The 19,978-nt window shown below is 64.1% G+C and overlaps 2 protein-coding genes and 1 long non-coding RNA gene across 3 annotated transcripts in view; 2 read left to right on the top strand and 1 right to left on the bottom strand.

The window, feature by feature from the left end:
- Positions 1-1,003: 1,003 nt before the first annotated feature.
- The window catches only part of TIMP2 (TIMP metallopeptidase inhibitor 2), a 42,853-nt gene continuing 23,878 nt past the window's right edge, over positions 1,004-19,978 (top strand). The window contains exon 1 of the mRNA XM_016143248.2: positions 1,004-1,367. Within this exon, the coding sequence (XP_015998734.1) occupies positions 1,238-1,367 (130 nt within the window). The 5' untranslated portion in view covers positions 1,004-1,237. The remainder of the gene's footprint in view (positions 1,368-19,978) is intronic.
- On the top strand, positions 7,430-19,768 carry CEP295NL (CEP295 N-terminal like). Its single transcript, XM_016143246.2, has 2 exons — positions 7,430-12,180; positions 17,831-19,768. Exon 2 carries the CDS (start codon positions 17,936-17,938, stop codon positions 19,625-19,627), a length of 1,692 nt encoding a protein of 563 aa, XP_015998732.2. The 5' UTR covers positions 7,430-12,180; positions 17,831-17,935; the 3' UTR covers positions 19,628-19,768.
- On the bottom strand, positions 11,988-16,874 carry LOC118603795. Its single transcript, XR_004951274.1, has 2 exons — positions 14,316-16,874; positions 11,988-13,378 (listed from the first exon to the last, which is right to left on the bottom strand). It is a non-coding gene; the product is annotated as an uncharacterized LOC118603795 (long non-coding RNA).

The raw sequence follows: 19,978 nt of genomic DNA, 5'->3' as shown, positions 1-19,978 counted from the left end.
TTTTCCTCCCTTTACGTCTCTGGAGCTGGAGTGTAAGCATCCCGCAGGCAAGAGGGCAGTTCCGGCCATAAAGGCGCCCGCCCACCCCGGAGGGCGGGGCAGGCTCGGTGACAGGTAGCCGCGCTTCACCTGCCGGACACGCCTCTGGGATCCTCGCCCTTCCTGGAACGCTGGGTTGTTTTGGGGAGAGTCCTTCAGCTCCCACGTTTGTAGACTAAGGGAGGGAACCGCGAGCAGAGCCCAGTAAACGCCCTGATCCAATCCTGCCGCTTCCTGGGCTCCCGGGCCCACCCCCTGGCTCTCGACGGCCGCTCAAAATTACGGCCAGTTTATATAAAATCCTGTTTTGTTCGTAGTAGCCACTCCCCCTCCCATACCAACCAAAGTGACTAAGCGCACTTAAAATTCTAACGCCTCCATTTGAAAAAGGCATCCTTAGTAAGTTTCAAGAGGCCTCCCGCCCACAGGGGGCATGGGGGGGGGCCGCAGGGAGCGACCGCCGCCCCGGGGCACACGCCTCTTTTGCTCCACGCCTGGCTAGAATCGAAGGGACCCGGGAGGTGGGGGGACTCGTGCAGTATACGTCTCCAGTACCGAGCTGGTGGGTGGGCTGCCTGGTGCCCTGGGGGGGCGGGCTTCGAGCCCCAGTGCTGAGTCAGGGCTCTCTGGGCGCTGTCCGCTGCGCATCGCCCTCCGCCCCGACCTCTGGACATCTGGGAGGCTGCGGGGTGCGGTCCCGGGCGGTGGGAAGCCAGGTGCGCAGCGGCAGGCCCCCTAGGGTACAACAAAAGCCGGGTTCGGGGTACGGCGGGGGAGGCGCGGGCCGCGCGGGGGCGGGGCCGCCCGAGCTCCCGGAGCCCCATTGGCCGCCGGCCCCCCGGAGGCGGAGCCCGACGCCCGCGGCGGGCGATAAAGGGCGCGCCGGGGCCGGGGCCGCGGCGCACACAGCCGTGGAAGGCAGCGGAGGAGCCGGGCCGGCCGCGCGCGCGCGCCTCGCCGCCCCCCACCGCCTCCCTCTGCGCGCGTCAGCGGCTCCCCCGCCCCCGCCGCCGCCACCGCCATCGCCGCCGCGGTCCCCGTGCTGCCCCCGGACGCAGGCCACACAAAGTTTGTGCGGCCGAGTGCCGGCGGGTGCGCAGGGCGCGCGCCCCAGCCCGCGCAGAGGGGAGCGCCCCGAGCCCAGGCGTCGGCGGCCGCGCCCCGAGCCCGCGCCCCCGGCCCGCGCCCCCCGCCCGCCATGGGCGCCGCGGCCCGCAGCCTGCGGCTCGCGCTCGGCCTCCTGCTGCTGGGGGCGCTGCTCCGCCGGGCCGACGCCTGCAGCTGCTCCCCGGTGCACCCGCAACAGGCGTTTTGCAATGCAGATGTAGGTAAGGACGAGGACCCGCCCCGGCCCCCCGGTGCCCACCTCCCCCCCCGCGGGGCGCGGGCACCCCCGAGGGTGCGCACGCGCCCCGCCGGGCCGCGTCCTGCCGAGCGACCCAGCGCCTGCCGCCGGGCCCTCAGCGCCTTCTCGAATCCTGCAAGTTGACGCCAAAATCGCACTTTCTTTCCCCCCTTCCTCCTCTCCCTTTCTTTCCCTCTCCGCCGAGATGCTTCTCAACCTCAAAATTCCACCGAAATTCCGCTGCAGCTCCAGCCCCAGAGAAGGGAGCCAGGGAGCGGAGTGGGGTTTGGCAGGCGGAGGGCCCTGGGATGCCAGCGCGGGGGGGCGGGGAGAGTGGGGGACACGGCGTGTGTGCGCGCGGCGGGTGGGGTGGGGGGAGTCGGCCTGGTGGGCTGAGGGCTGGGGACCCCAGGAAGAAACTTTCACAGGTGAGACCCGCAGTTGGGCTCCTCTGGCCTTAGGGCTGGGCGGGGAAGGGCTTCTCTGTCTGGACCTCGCCCATCAGCCCCATTTGGGGGCTCACCAGATTGGGGGCTGACGAGATTGGAGGGGCAGGATGGAAGCTTCCTTTTCCTAGGCAGGCTCCCTGGCCCCGGAGAAAGGCCCGCAGAGCCCCAGGGCCAGCTCTGCCCCACAGGCAGCGCACACAGGGCGGGACAGGAAAGGAGGGTCCTTGTTAGGTTTGCTGCTGGTGACGACTTTTTCACTCAGGGAAACGCGAGACTTTGGTGACTGGAGGGGGCAGGTGGGGTCGTGGGGCTGCTTAGGTTCTCCAGAAATATCTACCACCCTCAGGACTTCTTGCTCCCCCTCCCCCCAAGGTGAGAGCTAGTGAGGGGCGAGGAACCCAGCGGTTGGTTCTGTCCACGATGGGGCTGCAGGAAGGGCTGGAACCAGCGGGGCCCCAGACACTTGCAGGCCTCCGCAGCCCGGGGGAAGGTCAGCCAGGTTGTCCTGGGCAGGTTCAGTTTAACTGGAAGGGCGGGTGCACCGCAGGGGGGCCTCGGTAGCCCCCCTCTGGCTTCTCAGCGGGTTTATTTTCTGCTCCTCTTCTCAGAAGAGCACCCTGTTCCCAGGCCAGAGGCGATGAGGCGGGCTGCGCTCACCTGTGCAGGCTCCTAGCCGGGGTTTCTGGGTTTCCCCTGTTGTCAGCCATGCTGCCTGGCTCTGCACCCCGCTGTGGTCCCGCGCCCCACTTGGCTCTTAAGCTGCCTCTGTTGCCGAGCCTGGGGGTCCTCAGGCGCGGCTACCTGTGGGCGTCACATGGCTCTGGCCACCTGGGCTTGCAGCTTGCTTGGGGAGTAGATTCTACAAAGCTCCAGTTGGGGGAAGCAAGGTCTATGCTGTGATTTGGTTTGGGGGCTCGGCAGGATTTAAGCGGGGTGTCCACGGGCCCCGGGCCTGCCCAGGCCCCTTTGCCGAGAGAGAAGCTATGCTTCTGACCAGCGAGTCGTGGGGCAGATTCAGGCCGAGGCCCAGAAGCACTGTGGCTCTTGAGACCCCGGGTGGGCAGGGTTCGGGCCTCGGGACCCCCGCACGCGCGCCCTGCGCCGGCTGGGGCTGCGGCTGCCCTGGGTTTGGGTCGGGTTAGGGTCGGGGGCTCCTTCCCGCTTCGTTTCACTCTCCTCCATCCGGACCCCCTGGCGTTTGTGTCCAGATGATTGCATCGAAATCATCACGGAGTCAAACCCCTTAACCCCCCGTCACAGTGCCGGCAGGACCCCAGATGCCGGAGGCGCAGGGCACAGCCCAGAGCGGGGGACCCCAGGGGGCTAAGAGCAGCAGGAAGCGATCCTCTCACAGTTAGGAGGTCTGGAGCCCGAAATCAAGGTGGGCAGGGCTGGCTCCCTCGCCGTCCACCACGGCCTCACCCTGCCTTCTGGTGGCTCCAGTGCCTCCTGGCCGTCCCTGCTCCTGTATGTGTCCACGGTCCCTCTTCCCATGAGGACCCCGGCCGCTGGCTCTGGGGCCCACCCACAGCCAGCGTGACCTCATCTTAACTGATCACATCTGCAAAGGCCTCATTCCCAAATAAGGCCCCATCCCGAGGGTCTAGGCGGACATGACTCTTGGGGGCGGGGGGGGGGGCTGCCATCTGAGCCAGGCCGTCCAGTCCCGTTCCACAGCCAGCCCTTCCATCTCTGGTTGGCTCGGGCGGGGTACAAAGCCGAGGCATTGTGGAGCAGGCCCCGGGTGGCCCGGCGTAAACCTCACGGGGAGGGCAGGACCGTCCCATGTCACTTCTCCCACGATGCAGGTTCATGGCTCCCTCTGACTCCCCAGTCTGGCTGAGGGCGGAATTTCCCGGGGTCTTTTAATGACCACTCAGGTCTTGGTCCCTTTGCAAATGTGGAGTCCGGCTCAGAGCTTGGCTTTTGTGGTTTAAAATCCCCACAGGTGATTTTGTGCCATCAGGACTATGGCCCTGGGTTCCGGCCTTTGGGGGATACTAGAGTCCGATCTTTAATGCAATGTGCTGGCCTTTAATTGCTGGCCGGATGCAGGTTTGTTAAGTGGCTGAGTGTCTGCAAGAGGCAATTGGCCTAAACATTTCTGCCTGCCTGAGCAGGGGCTTCTGGGAGGGGTCTCTCAGCCCTTGCGGCCACTGGGATTGGAACTGTGGTCTGCAAAGCGAGTGTACCCATGAGGTTATGAGATTTAGGACGAGAGGGGTGGTAAGAGGCGACTGGGCTCCTGGGAGTCTCTGCTCCCAGCCTTTCCTGGAAAGCGGGGACGAGCGGGCAGGCCTCTGTGTCTCAGGGCACGGCTCCTCCCTCTGTGTGATGGAGTCCCTCGCCGTCCACGCAGCTCCAGCCACCAACTGTGGGCTCCTCTTCGGGCCCCGCGGTTACTCAGCCCCATGGGCACCCCAGGCTGCTCGGACCTATTCCTGGACCCCTCCCCGCCTCCAGTCTGGGTAGTGATGCCCAAAGCCACATCGTCCCAGAAGGGCGCCTGTGACGCCGTCTTTCTCAGCACGTCTCTGTCTCCAGATGCTGCCTTCAGCAAACCCTCCGATGGTCGCCAGCGCCGGGGGAGAAGGGCTGGCAGCCAAGGCCACGTGCTGGCGCTGATGGGGCGAGCGCTCAGCAGTGGCTTTGTCCTCTGTCCCCAGACGTGTGGTCGGGAAGAGCAGGGCGGATGAGGGTCCTGGGGGTGGGTCCGGCCCTGGCGCACAGAGGCTGGGCGGGGCTGGCGACTGCTGCTGAGCGCACGGTTCATCTGTTTTGTGCGTCCTGGGTTTCGTATCGGGCTTCGTGTCCACAGCGGTTACTGGGGTGCTGACTGCCCCCCAAGTGACGTAAGGAACAAGCAGGGTGCCTTCCTTGCCCTCGAGAGGCAAGCGTTAGACACCAGTGCCAGGCGGTGGGGGGCCAGGTGGCAGGAGCCCTGCAGGGCCCCGCTTCCTGCCAGGTGTGGTATAAAGTAAGTCAGATCCAATGTGTTTTGGGCAAATCCTTAACAAAGTAGCTATGTGCCAAAGCGACATGCGTTCACGGGATCTGCATGCACGGGGTTCGGAGGGGAGACTGGGAAGGGGCCGTGGGGGGCTGGGCTGCCGAGGCTCAGCTTTGGACAGTATCCCTGGAAGGATGGCTCCTCCCCCGGGAGTGACTGGAACGTGAGTCACTGGCAGCTCTCGGGGTTGGGAGAGGGGACGTGGGGAGAGCCGTGTGCAGGGCACAGAGGCGTGTGGCGGGCGTGGCAGGTGGGTGCAAGGGGGCTCTCCCAATGCCACACGGCCTTCCCTATCTGTGACTGAGGACGCGGTGCCGGCCTGGGACCCACTCTGTCCTCCAGAATTTGCAGTCCGGTCCTGGCCAGTAGTCCACGAGCTGCAGATGGGCGTCCTCACCTGCCTTGTCTGTCCTCAGCTGGGTTGCTGGGCAGATCCCACTGGCATGGGCCACGTGGCCCAAATGTCACCCTTTGGTGACATTTGAGCACGTGGACAGCAGCGTGTAGGTGGCTCCCAGGTTTATGGAGCGGGGTGGGGGTGGGGGCTCAAAGCCACCCAAGTCCTGATGCAGCGTCACTGATCTGATGATGCCCAAGGGGCTGTGGATAGGGGCGAACCCCTTGGGATCAAAAATAGCTAAGAGATGACCTTGGAGCAGCACCCAGGGCAGCCCGGAGGATGGAAAAAAGAAGAAGGAAAAAAACCATCAGGAGAAGGGATAGGCATGGGGGGAGGTAAGGAGAGGGAAGGAGACAGGAACAGGAGGGCTAGAACGTGCCGGGTGCAAATGCCACACGTCTCCGCTGCCCTGCGCCCCCCGACGTGCACACACGCGCGCGCCCCAGCGGGGGCCCAAGGGCAGGTGGTCCCACGGCGAGGGACGTGGTTCTGGACATGGTTCTGGAGAGCAGAGCTGGGGAGGAAGGCCAGGCGCGTGAAGAACCCAGAGCTGGGGACAGAGCTGGGGAAACGTGTGCCAGACGTGGCTCGAGGCCACCGCTGACTGGCGGGAGCGCGGGGACGTGCACAGGCCAAGCGGGAGAGAGCTCTGGGTCCAGGGCCGGCCTGAGTGGGGGCCGGGGCCAGGGGGAAGGGAGATTTGGACCAAACGCTGCCGCTCTGGCTTATCGTGTGCCCGTCCCAGGGGCTCAAAGCGAGCCGTCGTGAGTCGGTCGCAGGTGACCACAGCGGGACTCGCCCGGGGGGTTTGCTGAAGTGCAGATTCCTGAACTGGGGTTCCAGATTGGGGCCTCGGGGCCCAGGGGCTGGGCCTCGGCATTTCACGGACCGTCCAGGTGATTCCGACGCGGGCCAAAGCTTGCCCTGAGCCGTCGTCTCCGAGGACAGCCTGGTGTTCCAGGTGTTTAGTACACAGGTGGACAGCTACGGTTGCGCCCACTTTTAAATGAACAGGGAGACGTTGAGAGCGCTTGGCCAGGCTTTCGTTTTGGTACTTAGAAGGTCTGCACATGAAGCGTGTACCCTGCAGGGACCACAGGGTGTCGCGGTGGGGGAGGGGACAGGCGAAACGCCCCAATGCAGGAAGAGAGGCAGCCAGTGGAAGGAGGCGGGCGGCTCCCCGAGGGGGGCTGGTGGGGAGCACCGGTGTCTCAGCAGGGGCTGGTGGGGAGGACTGACCCCCGGCCCGGACCTGGGACCCCCCCCACCGGGCCCACCCTCCTGGATCTTGGGCGCTTTGGTGTCCCCATCACGGCAAAGATGTGTGGCTCCAATATGCGGACACTCAAGGGAACCCCAGTTTGTAGCTGACAAAATCGAGCTGCTCCTGGGTCAGCTATGTCCAAATAGCTCAACCCTAGGTTAAGCCTCTGGGGATCCCCAGCAAGACAGGCCGGGCAGATATTTGCTCTGAAAAGCAAACCGGAGTGTCATCGTCATGAAGAAGGTTCTTAACCAGGGTGTAATGACTTCTGTGCAGAGATGGGGGTGGGGCGGGGTGGGGGAGGGGAGCCCTGAAACTGTAAGCAAAGCTGTATTCGCGTGCGTGCGTGTGTGTGCGCACGCGTGTGTGCCCATGTGCTCCTGTGGACAGGGCCTGTGGCTTCCACCAGCTTCTCAAAGGGGTATGAGAGCTCCTAGAAGAGTCGTCACCGCCGTTCAAAGTCTTCCTCAGGCCTGTAGGGCGGAGTGGAGGACTCCGTTACGGGAGCCAGGCCCCGGGGTCCTGGCAGCGGGACCCATGGGCGGCTTCGTGGCTCCTGCCATCTGTTGGCCGTGGGGCGGGGCGGGGCGGGGAACCAAGCCGCAGGGAGGCGAGCGGTTTTAAGAGGTTCTAGTCCAGGTGAGGCCGGCAGGTGCCTGCACTGGGGAGGGCTCGGGACAGAGGGCAGTTCTTGCAGCTGGGCTCGGGGGAGGCGAAGGGGTCCTGGACGCACTGGGGGTTTGACCTCAGTGCCGGGGGCCAAGTGTCCCCCAACGTGGCCCAGCGGTCCGGCAGGGTCGCATTCTCTGTTGAGTTCTGATGACATTGGAGTCTGAGCAAGAGGTTTCCGGCTGTGTGTGAGGGGACCTGAGAGGAAAGGGGGAGTGGAGGGTCTCGGGGGGACAGCGTCAGCGGGGAGCAGGGGGACCGACATTCATGGCCGGCGTGGTTAGGAGGCCGCGCTGCAGCCCCGGGCTCGGTCCAGGGGAGAGGTCACGGGCAAGGGCCCCCTGCCTCAATTCTGCCTCCTGCAAAAAGGCGACAATTTGCCTCCCCCCTCGGGTTGTGGGCAGAGAAGGGGCGGAGGGAAGAGGCTGCGGAGGGGCCACGGAGGCTGTGGAGGCTGGCGTGGGCAGTGGCTCCTTCCGTGCCAGACTCTGTGCTCCTCACCCAGCCCCGGGGCTGGCATGGTTTGCACACAGCTGGGACGTGTGGGGACATGCAAGCGGTGTCCCGGTGCCTCTGAGAGGTCGCCAGGGGCCAGGAGGGACTTGGGGGCAGTTCCGGGCAGGGAAAATGGTGGCAGCTGGCGTCGTTCCGTGCCAAGCACTTGGGACGGTCTTCCTGGCATTGACTCCGTTACTTCTCTGACATCATTCCCCATTCCGTAGACGATCAGACTGAGACGCCACGAGTAACTTGCTGAGGGTCGAGCTGTTGGTGAACAGTTGTAAAACGAGTGGAAGTGTTGACAGAGGCAGCAGCCCGTCCCCATTGGCTTGGAGGGGGTGGTCCCCGGGGAGCAGTGGTCGCCGCTCAGACGCATGAAGGACGGGGGGCGCGGAGCGAGAGACGCCCCAGAAGGCCGGCCCTGTCCGCAAGGCAGGGATGAGCTGAGTCGATGCAGTCATTTTGTTACATTTTGTTACAGTATCAGCGATCCGTGTTTATGACCTAGAAAAATGTTCGGAATGTATTCATTTAAAAAGCCTGTCAGAGTCAGGACACTTCTACATTTTAAACATTGTCTCTCTCCTAGTCTTAGTCCTGGGGCGGGGAGCACAGAGCCTGAGTGTACATTTTGAGAAAAAGTTGCCAAGGGGAGAGGGAGGTCAGGGAACTGTTACCACCAAACCTCCTGGTCCCAGCCCCCCATTTTCCTTAGAGGTAACCGTCGTCCCGGTTTGTATAACGACGGACAATCCCCTGGCCTTCCTCTATGTAGTTTTACTACTTCCATCTGAATCTACCTTTTTTTTTTTTTTTTTTTTAAGTACACACATTTACATGCATAAAGCAAGCTCCAGGAAGATGTCTGTCGGAATTCTAGGCAGTGGATGAGATCAGGGTGAATTTCATTTCTGTTTCTCATCCGCATTTCCTCAGTTTTCTGCGACGAACACGTATTCGTTCTGTCAGGATTTTCACGTTCGGACGCGTTGAGACTGGGACGGCATGGGAGACGGGCCGCCGTGCGTTCTGTCGGCTTCGTGGAGGTGTCACTCACCTGCGGTTGGTTCGCCCATCTCAGGCGTACAATCCAGGGCTTTGCAGCAGGTTCACGGAACCGGGCAACCGTCGTCACCCTGACTTTGCAGCATCCAGGGCTCCCCCGGGCGAGGTCCATCCGATGTATTCAAGACGAGACTCGGTGCATTTCTGCCTGGTCTTTAGCCGCCAGCCTGTGTCCTTCATGACGGGAGGCACACGATGGCCGTCGGCCTCCGAGACTTCGCCGGCCCTTCAGGGCTTGGCTGACGACGCCCAGGTCACGGGTCGCCTGTTGCCGTGGGCGCGGTTTAACCGGTGCGCAGCCGCTAGTCCGTGATGCAGTGTTTGACTTAGCCCGGGCCACATGTCTCACTCTCCGGCCCGTTGGGAAAACTTGTCCCGACCCCTGGGCTAAGCCGCGAGGACAGGTGTGCGCTTCCTGCTGCCGGCTCACCTCTCACCTGCTGCTGACTTTCCAGAGCAGGGCGACTCGAGAGGAGATGACGCCTGTGGGGGGGACCAGTCTCCAAACTGACCCCGAAGATGCCGTGATTCCACCCGCCTTTTCTGGGCCCTTGAGCCTGTGAGCAAAGTGGCCAAGAAGTGGGTTTCCTGGCCGCCCGTGAGGGTCGGGGCACCTTCTCAGACTCGGCTCAGCACGTGGGGGCTGCACCAGGCGGCGCGGTGATAACGGGAGGCCCCGGGGAGAGAGCCTGGGGACGGCCGGTTTCTTAACCCAGGACGGAACGAGAAACTGGACTGTAGCGAACAAAGACGAACCGGAAGGTTTGGGAGAAGCGGCCTGGGCTTCGGAGCCAGCCGGAGCTGGTCCTGAATCCAGACTCGCTGAGCCTCGGTTTCCCCTCCCGTCACAGCAGGGTGAAGCTTCTCGGGGTCATGCCGTAGTCAGCGCTGGGTGGGTGAGGTCCGCATCGCAGGCAGGGGGCTCGGCAGGTGCCGTCCCTCCCACCCCCACCACCCACCCCACGGCTAGAATTCTGAGCCCAGACGACACCTCTGAGGCTGCGGCTTAGCAACGAGTCTCCGCTTTGGTCAAGCATCTCTGCATCCAGGACTTTTTTCAGAGAGCAATGAGGACCCCAGCAAGCGTTCACCACAAGGACGGCCACCGCGGTCTTGTTCATCCCAGGGACATGTCATGCATGGCGGCAGCGGAGTGTTAGGGGTCGCGGAAGTCGCAGCCTCGGGTGCTCTGCCGGAACAGATGGCGTGGAGTTTTTCGATTGAGATGTAGAATGTTTCGGGTCAACGAGGGGAAATTAGACTTCTCTTTTGCAAGTGCGTGTTGTTTAAATTTTCCTGTGGCGAACCGGAATGGGAGGCATCGTGGTTCCGGTCAGCCTGCTGAAGTGCGCGTGGCCAGCAGCGCGGGCCCAGACATCGACAGCCAGGTTGGCCCCGCGTCGGTGGGGGGACCCGGGGGGGAAGCACTGTCGAGCAGAGCAGGTCATCGCAGAGGCGGCGGCTGCGTTCTGGGAGTCCCAGAGGCCGTGTCAGGAGGGCCTGGGCTCGGGACAAATGTCTTCGATCCACAACCAACCTGGAGAGGATGGAACATTCCGGAAGGCCATCAAAGGCCCGATGAGATGTAGATTTTGGCTGCCATGTTGTGCCCATCCCTTTGAACTTGGCCCTCGCTGGAGCGCGGGTGCACAAGAGCATGCTGACAGGCTGGTCTCCTTCCTGCCCGTGCCGGCTCAGGGACAGGGTGACCGCGCCAAGGGCCCGTCCGCCCCCACCAGCTCGTCTGAAACCCGCCTCCCCGAGACCCCCACGCGCCAGCCGAGGCCCCGCTGTCGGCTTTCCCGGGAAACCGACCCCGAGATCGGTTGCTTTGACTTCTTGGGGCCAGCACGCTCCCGCAAGCGACGTTTCTTCCTGGCCAGATTTGTGGAGGGCGCCGGAGGCCTGGACACGGGGCTGGGCATGTTTCTCATTTTACGTGGGTGGGTGGGTGACAGAGGGGCCCAGGCCGGGGCGCCGCTGCCTCCGCCGCACCTCCCGGCGGCCCCCGGAGGAGCACAGGTCGCTGGCTGGCTCGCGTGTGAGAGGATGGGTGGCAGACGTCGCCGGGGGTCCCTGACCTACAAATACGGCAGCTCAGGAGGCTGACGCCCTGGCTGGGGAAGGCAGGACCTTCCCACGGCCAGGCCCGGGCCCGGCCCTTTGCAGCGGCCCCTGTGCCGGCGGCCCCCGGCTCGCTGCCCCAGCTGCCCAAGCCGAGTGTCTGTGGTCGGTGGACCCGCCCCCGGCGCCCGGCCGGTGCTCACCCTCTGGCTGGCTCGTCGCTGCCCCTGACGTCACCCCTGTTCTGATGTCACAGCAGGCCTGGTTCCCGCGGCAGCGGCCCGGCCCCTTCACCAGCGGGCACTCCGGCCGCGGGGGAGGTGGGAGCTGCCGTTCCAGCCAGCTTGGTCAGTGCGCCCCGGGGCACCCCATGCGCACCGGCCAGGGCCGAGGTTCTCGCTGGGTCCGCCCCCAGCTCTGCCATGGCGGGGGGGGGGGGCTGGTTCTGTGCCTGGCCGGTGGGCGAGGCTCATGAGAGGGCCCTGGGGCGCGGGCCACCCGGGCCTTCATCCTCACGTCCAGAGGCTGGTGCGCAAGCCCCTGCTCCCTGGGGAGCTCCATACACGCTTTAATCTGGAAGGATGCTCCGTGGAAGCGGGGGTACGGGGTCGGGTGTGGATGGGGTCGCTCGGGGGGAGGCCATCGTGCAGCAGGACAGCCGTTGGCAGTGGGGACCCCAGCCTGTGCTGGCTACCTACCTGGGTCTGTGAGGTCTGAGGTGGCCGACATGGTCAAGAGACATTTAGGGAGCCGCTGGTTGGGTCAGGAGTGAGGGGCCCAGCCCGTAGGCCGGTGTCTCCCGTGAGTGTGGAGGAGCCTGTGCCTCAGTGTGTCTTTGTGAAGCTGGCCGAGGAGGCAGTGGCCACACGGTGAGGCCGAGCTGGTCCCCCAAGGCTGGCCGTGCACCTCAGCCTTCTAGATCTGTCGCGGTCCCAGCTGTGTGTCAGGAGATTCACCCAGGATGTTGGCGGAAACTGGCCAAGGGGCCTGGCCAGGACTCACGTCCTGCCGTGGCCGCCACCCTCCCCCAGGTGACCCTGATGCAGCCTGTCCAGCCGGCTTCAGAAACCACGACTCTGGAACTTAGCCGAGTCTGGACGTGGCCCAAAGCTCTGGGCAGCTCGCTGGGCATCCCAGAGTACAGTTTTAGAGGCTAAAATTCAGAGAAATGGAGCTTAAACTGTTTTTTGATGTTTGTTTTATCTGGGCGTGGCTTGCATGCCTCCAGTGATGGGTGTCTCACTATCTACCGGGTCAGCTCCATGATTTCAAGACACTCCCTCCCATAAGAGGTGCTTCTTTCCACCCGGCCAGTGTCCGCCACCCCGTGATATGCGCTCAGTGGTCTCGTTCAGTCATCTAGAGACGCACACAGTAAGTACCCCCGTCGCCCCCAGACGGTTCGCCGAGCGTGGGGCGTTTCCAGCAGCGAGGCTATTATCATTCCCACTCGACAGGTGAGCAAACTGAGGCTCCCGGAGCGAAGGAACTTGAGCCAGGTCACACGGTCAGTTAAGGCTCTTTCACGGCCACAGTCCGCTGTTCCGGACTTCCCTGTTACCTGCAAGGCCCCGCTCCCAACGTTCCCGGTTCCTGAGGCCGTTTCTCCCTCCGACGGGCTTTGTCTCTTCATCCGCTGAGCTCCGAGCTGCAGCTCCTCCTCTCCGGCCCCCGCACGGCACCGTTTCTGATTCCTGTCTGGGAAGACGCGTCCCTCCCTGGCTCAGACGGTCTCCTCATCTGTTGACGTTGCTGTCCTCGTTGGGAGTGCCTGTCTTGCTAGGTTAATTCCTGCGCATTTCAGTAGTTCCATTGGGAGGGTGGCACTTTCTTCCCACGACGCGGCCTCGTGGGGCATTGCCGGGTGTGGACGCCTGTCACCTTTTTCGGGTCACCTCGACACGCGTCTCACTGCCAGCCCGTTGCGCGTGGGCCCCGTCCGTCCTCCGTCGTCATGGTGCTGAGACCCTCGCTGAGCCTCCCTGTGAGGCCGGCGACGTTCCGAGTGCTTCCCGGGCCACGTGTGACGCTGACGGCGTCCCGTGGGGTGGGAGCCGGCGGGTGCTCCCCAGATGCTGCGGGTGCTCCCCGGATGCTGGCACACCTTGTCCAGCCCGGAAGGGCCAGGCGAGGTCTGACCAGCGCAGGGCCGGACCGGGCCAGACGTTGCCCATTCGTTCCAGGCGTTTCTGTCGATGCAGAGATCGCCTGGCTCTTTCGCTGACCCCGCCTCGGGGCCGCTGGTCTCCTCACTCCTTCGGACTTTGCACTGGAACGGTTGGCCTTGGGGCCCGCGTGTGAGCCATGGGTGTGTTTCCGTTGCGTTGGTCTCGTGAGAGTCGGCCGGGCAGTCGAGCCTGTTAAACATCCAAGCCCGGGGGTCACCTGTCACGCCTCCGCGGGGGGCCTGCGGGTGTCGCCTCTAGAACCGATGATGAGCTTCGATTCCATGGCTCACGGACTCGCCTCGCGGGAGGGCCCCTCGGCACCCCGCCTCCGTTTACTCGTACGTCAGGTGCAGTTTCAGCGAGCGGCTGTGTGTGGGCGCAGCCAGTCTGGGGCAGTTCAGAAGCTGTGTGAGGAAGGGGTGGGGTGCCATCGGACCTGCACGCGGGCGGACGGTCACAGCCGGGGAGGAGGACGCAGGAAGCTACAGAAGGTCGACTCACGAGCCCCGAGTTACATTCTGAGGTCATTCCGTTTAGAGGGACTCTGGTCCTATACATATCTTCCCCACCTCCCAACATCTTAAAAGCCTTTAGAAATTTCTTAAAGAGAGTCCTAAAGATAATCCAGTGTTTTCCAGAAAAGGTCAAATTATATCTATTCTACGTGCTCTCCGAGGACAGAGAAATAATTAACTTTACACACGAAAGCGTAAGCTTTAATTACCCGGACTGCCTTCTCTCTCGCCATGCCAGCTAAAGGGAGCCCTCCTATGTCTATTTTTAAGTTCCAAAGGAAAAACATGCTAAACCCTGTCACCCTTTGGAGCAAGGCCAGAGCAGCTTCCTTGTGGCTGCAGAGGTCAGGGGGCGTCCTGGGAGGAAGGAGGAACCGGACCTGGGCCGGGGAGAGGGGGCGGGGTTGGGGGAAGGCGTTCATTTGAGGAAGAAGAACCTCTGTGAGCACAGTTATGGCCCCGGACCCGGGTGGGGGCACCGGGTGGCGGGGAGCCATGCGGGAGTGGGGGCTGCCGGCTGTCGCCCCGCCTGCAGCGGAGGGGCCGGGCCTCGGGCATCTGTCTGCCCAGGGGTGCATCTTCGCTGCTCTGCTTGTGAGCTTGCGTGGCCTTAGGCGAGTCGTCTAACCTCTCTGAGACTCAGCTTCCCCATCAGAAGGTGCGGGGAGGAGCCGGGCTCGGCCCTGGCGCTGAGGTGGCCAGACAGCGTGAGGGCGTGCGCAGAGGGCGCGGACTGCGGGGGTGCGCGCCGCCCGCCAGAGCCCGTGGTTGTCAGCGCCACGTCCACAGCCAAGCCCTGCGGGGCCCTGTTTTCTTCGCTTCTTACCTTGCTCGGTTAAATGTCTCCGAAGTCACACATCGTCCCGGGACGCAAGTCGCGTTGTGGTGGGTTCCGGCCAAGAGCGTGGTGCGTGCGAGGCTGTCGGAGGCCTGGTCGGGGGACAAAAGCCGGTCGCTGCCCGCCGAGGCCCCAGCTCATGACCTGAGGAGGGGCGGCTTTGAGTCCCGTCGCCCCCGGAGGCCGGCGGGCTCGCCGACGCGACCCGTGTCTCGAGGGGTGTGACGTCTGTGTGCCGGTGACCGGTGAATCACGTGTGCTAGGCTAGGCGCGTGCACATCCTCCTGACTCCACCACGGGCGCCGCGATGTCTAGGGGATCCGCGACACCCTCGCAGCAAAGCCCCGTGACCGGAGGGCCCGGGTCATTGTCGCGGCCACCTCTGCGTGACCGTCCGCTGCAGGGAGGCCCGTGCTCCAGCCGTGTCATGCCTCAGTGGCCCTGGGTGGGCAGTGTGATGCCTCTTGCACAGCGAAGGAGCCAGAGGGCACTCGGGGTGACTGCCTGTCTGACGTGGAGCCCCAGGTGTGGGCGCTCCCCCTCCCGGGGTGAAGGGTGCCCTGGAGTCTCCTCTAAGGGGTGAGAAGGCAGGAGGACCCCGTGGGCCTGGCACTTCCTGCTCCCCATGGTGGGGGGGCCTTTCTCCAGCAGCCAGGGAGGGGGGTCTGCCATTGCTGACCCCCACCCGGGGCTTGCTCTGCGTGCTGGGGCCACAGAGGGCGGGAGACGACGGGCCTGGTGTCCGCTAGGTGCTGTGGGAGGCCCGATGGTGTCCACCCCACTGTTCCTGTCTGCTGCCCCGTGGGGCTTCTGCGGGGCCGGGGTGACTGTGGTTCCCCCGAGTGCTGGAAGCAGCTGCCACGGGGCCGCCCGCCCAGCTCTGGGAGCAGGATCTGAGGCTCAGGACACTCAGAACCCTGATCTCCCGCTAGCAAGGGGGCGGGGGTTAGAGGGGGCAGCAGAGGAGCGGGCTGGGGCGTCGAGGACTCACTGCCAGTTGTTGCAAGGACTTGGGCTCCTGAGCTGTGGCGCTGAAGGTGATTTCCTGGCCTTATCCTCAAGGTCTCTGTTTTCACGCTGGCTCTCGCATGTCTCCAGGAGGAACTGCCCAGCAGCACCATGGGGGTGGGGCCTGCCCCGGTGGGCCCGGCTCAGGAGGGACTGGGTGCTCGGGTGGGGGAGACTCATCCAGGGGTTACTAATGATCGCTGGTTATCAGATGGTGTGAGCCAGTGTCTCCGGGCCCAAAAACAGATCTTGGGGTGTGATTTGCCCCATTCCTCTTCTCGTATCTTTCAAGACAGACAGAAGGAGAGTCATGGCTGCTCAGATCTCTCCCCACCTGCTGGGACGCCCCTGTGGCCATCCCCAGGGGCGGGAAGAGCTCGGCCGGTGGCCTTTGCGATCCAGGCTCAGACCCAGCTCGTCGCTGGGAAGCACGGAGTTCATTCGCGCCCTCTGCGTCCGGTCGCTTTGTGTGACACGGGCTTGCTCTTCTCTAGGGTGGGTCGTGTGGTAGCGCTGCCTTCACCCCTTAGGGAGACCGCCGAGCTCTGTCCCCGCCAGCAGCGTGCGAGGGCTCGTGCCTCCACGTGCTCCCCAGCGCTGGCCGTTGCCCGTTTCGCGGTGGCCGTCTGACGTGGGCCGAGCGGGGGACGCCTGCCGCTTTGACTTGCATTTCCCCGATGACCGTTGGTGCCGAGCATCTTTACGTGCTTTGTCGGCCGTACGTGGACCTTCTCCGGTGAAGGTCACTTCCATTGTTTGCCCATGTTTAAATCGGATCACTTGTCTTCTAATCAGGTGGTAAGAGCTGTTTGTATATTCTGGATTCAAGTCTTTTGTTGGATATATGATTAGTTGATATTTCCTCCTGGTTTCTGCTTTGCGCTTTCACTTACGATGTCCTCGGAACTGCAAAGGTTTTCATTTCAATGATGCCCAGTTTATGGTTTTTTTTTTTATTATTGTTTCTGCTTTGGGTGTTGTCTACGAAATCTTTGTTTAATGCCACGTCTTGAAGCTACACTTCTTTTTCCTTCTAGGTATCTATAGTTTTAGACCTTATGGAAAGGCCTACGATCCGTTTTGAGCTAAGTTTTGTTGTCTATGGTGCGGTTAGGGTCTAAATTCATCTTCTTTGCACGGTTTGTTAGGGGGACAGTCCTACACTTCCCCCCGCCGCGTTGCCACGGCACCTTTGTCAAAAGTCTCACCCCTTATGTTCGATGTGCTGACTTTCCTCTCTCCTCGTGTCCATCGGTGGGGGGCAGACCACTCAAGTAGAATGTTAAACACCATTCCAAGCACGTAACTGCAAGGTCAGATTTACCGGAAGTGGCGGAGCACCAGCCGAGGTTGGTCACGGTCTCTGGGGTTGGCCTGAACAGCTGTGTGATCTGGGTCAAGGTTCTTTAACACAAAACAAAACAAAACAAAACAAAAAACCTTCCTGCCTCAGTTTCCCCACCTGTGACCCCAGGGCGATAATAGCTTCTTACCTCTAAGGTACTGTGAAAAGTGGCCGTCGTGCGGTTTGCTGATGGCCCCCGGCACCTGGGCTTCCGCAGCTCCGCCAGGCTCCGCCCAGACTAACGGGGGAGCAGGGAGGGGGCGCAGGTGAGGGGCCCACGGCGGAGCAGACGGCAGCTGTGCGGGAAGCAGCGCCACGGCCCACGGTCTGGCCGCCTCTGACGTCAGCTGTGAGTGGCAGCAGACGGGACGCCACACTCCCTGGTGCAGAGGCGCCTCCTCGCCCAGGCGGGCCTGGCAGGCGCGGGTCCGTCCCGATGCCAGAGCCTCCGCCTCTGATGACTGCACGAGGGAAGAGCTGGGAGTCGCGAAAGGGAAGCAAAACCAGCTCATCCGCCTCTCTGGTCGGCGTTGGATCCTAGCACTAAACATGCGCACCTGCAGACTCACCTGCGCACACGCATGTGCGTGCATGCTCGTGCACACATACACACACACCTCCCCTCTGCTCGCCCCTTCCCTGGCCCCCTGCCTGGCAGGCCCCTCCTCCACCCCCTCTCCCCCCTTTGTAAGCAGCCCTCCCTCCCCGCCTCCAGACGGCCAGTCCTTCGCACCTGTCCACAGCCACCTGAATCCTATTCTGTCCCTTGGGGCAGGGTCTCAGCCTTGGCACTGTAGACGTTTGGGTGGGGCCACTTCGTCAGGTCGCAGGCCTAGGCCGTCCCATGTGTAGCGGGGTGTCCAGCCGCATCCCTGGCCTCCCCCCCCACACACACACTAGATGCCAGTAGCACCTCCAGTTGTGACAGTGAAAAGTGTCTCCAGACACGGCCACGAGTTCCCTGGGAAGCAAAGCGCACCCCACCGAGAGGGGCTGCCCGGCTGGAGCATGGCGATGGTGCGGGACAGAAGTCGGGAGACGGACGGGCCCTGGGGGGCGGGAGGAGGGAGCGAGCGGAGGGACACGCGGGGGCCCGTCCACCCGTGCGCCTCGTCTCCAGGCTCTGGCCCGTGTCCTCCTGCTCTCGTAGGCTTGACGTGGCGTAGCGGTGGCACCTCGGCCCCCGGTCCCCCGACCCTCCGCTCCCGGCTCCCACGCGCGTCCCTCCGAAGCCCCGTCCACAGAGGTCTCCAGCATGAAAAGAAACGAGAGAGCCTCTCGCCTGTGTCCTGGTCCCGACGACGAAGCCTTGCTTTTGAGGCAGAAACACAGATTGCTGCAAGTCAGAGGGAAAGGGGACCTCCCCCTGCAGAGCAGACCGGACCCCCGGCAGTGGGACAACCCACAGCTCCAGCTCCTGGCTGAGGACTTGTGGGCCGAGTGGCGGGAGGCCCCGAGGCAGCAAGCCCAGGCCCTGGGGAGGCTGTACTTGACCCATCTGTTAGGTGTGGGAGGAGGACGGGCCCAGGACCAGGAACCCGGCTCGGAGGGGCCGGCTTGGCGAGCAGCGGCCTGGCCGCCTCGGGCCGGGGGGAAGCAGAGAGCAGTGGGCAGAGAGGACAAGAGTCGCAAAGAAGATCTGGTCAGACTGCAGACCTTGTGCGCCAAGGCCCAGCGGGGAGCGGCGGGCCCCGAGAAGAAGGGGTTCGGCAAAGCCGTGGGCCCTCCGCATCCTCCCTCGAGCCCCCCGGAGAAGAGCAAAGGCAAACGAGGGCCTTCGAGGAAGACCAGCGGTGGCCGCCGTCCCGCCGACCCTCGGGCGGGCAGGAGCCTGGACGTGGGGAAGCCCTGTGCGCCGGAGAGACCTGTGGCGGGGGAGACGGCGCCCGCGGAGGGCAGCGGGGAGGACGTCGGCCGGGGCGGGCGGCGGCAGCTGGGGCGCAGGACGGCTCGCCTCGTCCAGGGACTGAAAAACAACGGTCCAGGTCCGAGTCCCGGGGGCCAAGCCGATGACCCGGAACAGCCGCGGCCGGCCGGCTCGAGCCGCACGGAGGAAGCCGCGCCCCCGGAGTCGCCCCGCCAGCGCGGCAACAGGAGCCAGTGGAAGAGGGAGCTGGAGGTCGCCTTCGAAGAGCTGTTTGACACAAACAGGAGGCTGAAGAGTCACCTGAGCCTACACCTGGAGCCCCGGCCGGCGACGGGCGCGTGCCCCGGCGGAGAGCAGGACTGCTCGGAGGGGCAGGCGCGCAGAGGCCCCGCCTGCAGGGAGAAGGGGGCGGCGGACGCGGACATGGAGGTGCTGCCCTCCGGGGAGGCCGCGGGCCCGGTGGCGGTGGGCGCCCTCCCGGCGCCGCCCGAAACCAGCCTGCAGAAGCTGCTGAGCAGGCTCGAGAGCCAGAAGTGCCCGAGGGTGGGCAAGTCCACGTTCAGGGACGTGAGCAGACTGGCGTCGCCCGAGGCGGGGACGTGCGTGGATGAGCAGCTCGGCCCGTGCGGCGCAGACTGCGGCAGACCCGAGGCACCCGGGCCGGACACACTGTCCCGACTGCATCGCCCGCCTGCCCAGGCCGACAGAGCTGGCTCGATGGCACCAAGGCAGAAGCAGAGACCGGGGCTCGCGCGGGGGAGTCTCACGCAGCTGGAGCTGCTCGCGCTGGCCCGACCCCCGGAGACGAGCTCGGAAGCCCGCGGCCAGCCCGGGCCGACGGAGGAGACGGCGGAGCCCGCGAGAGCCCGCTGGGCTCCTTCCGACGCCTCCTGCTCAGACCAGGAGGAAGGAGGGTGTGATCTCAGTCCCTCGTCCCCCACGGCCGCCAGCATCTCCGACGACGACGGGCACAGTCAGATGATCCGTAACCTTCAGCAGCAGATTTTAGAGCAAAACAGGTTGCACAAGCAGTTCCTCGAAGAAGCCAGGAAACGCTTGCAGGAGTTTCAGAAGATATGAAAAATGCGCGCGTATCACCCGTGATAAATACACCGCCGATGAGTGGGCGTGATGCCGGCACTGGCACCGAAGTCTGAGGCCTGTGTGTGTGTGTGTGTGTCGTCTGCTCGGAAACCAGCCGGCCCCTTCGCTCCCCCCACCCCCCCCGCCCCCCCCAATCGTGCCTTTAGGACGAAGTCCTACTCGGGGAGGCGCCTTCGCACAGCACCCATGTGGGTGCGGCGACGGGGCTGGCCAGCGCCGCACAGAGGCGTCCCCCACGAGCGAAGACGGGACGTCCAGGTGAATTCAGCCCTTCACACGTCTTGGGCGGGTAAACCCTGGGCCCTCAGGGGCGCCCAGGGTCAGACA

Source organism: Rousettus aegyptiacus, unplaced genomic scaffold, assembly GCF_014176215.1.
Source record: "Rousettus aegyptiacus isolate mRouAeg1 unplaced genomic scaffold, mRouAeg1.p scaffold_m13_p_6, whole genome shotgun sequence".
Lineage (NCBI taxonomy): Eukaryota > Metazoa > Chordata > Mammalia > Chiroptera > Pteropodidae > Rousettus > Rousettus aegyptiacus.
This window is presented reverse-complemented; position numbering and strand designations above follow the sequence as displayed.

Bases quoted from the DNA above. Each gene is read 5' to 3' on its own strand.
- CEP295NL (XM_016143246.2), top strand. From the start codon at position 17,936: ATGAAAAGAAACGAGAGAGCCTCTCGCCTGTGTCCTGGTCCCGACGAC.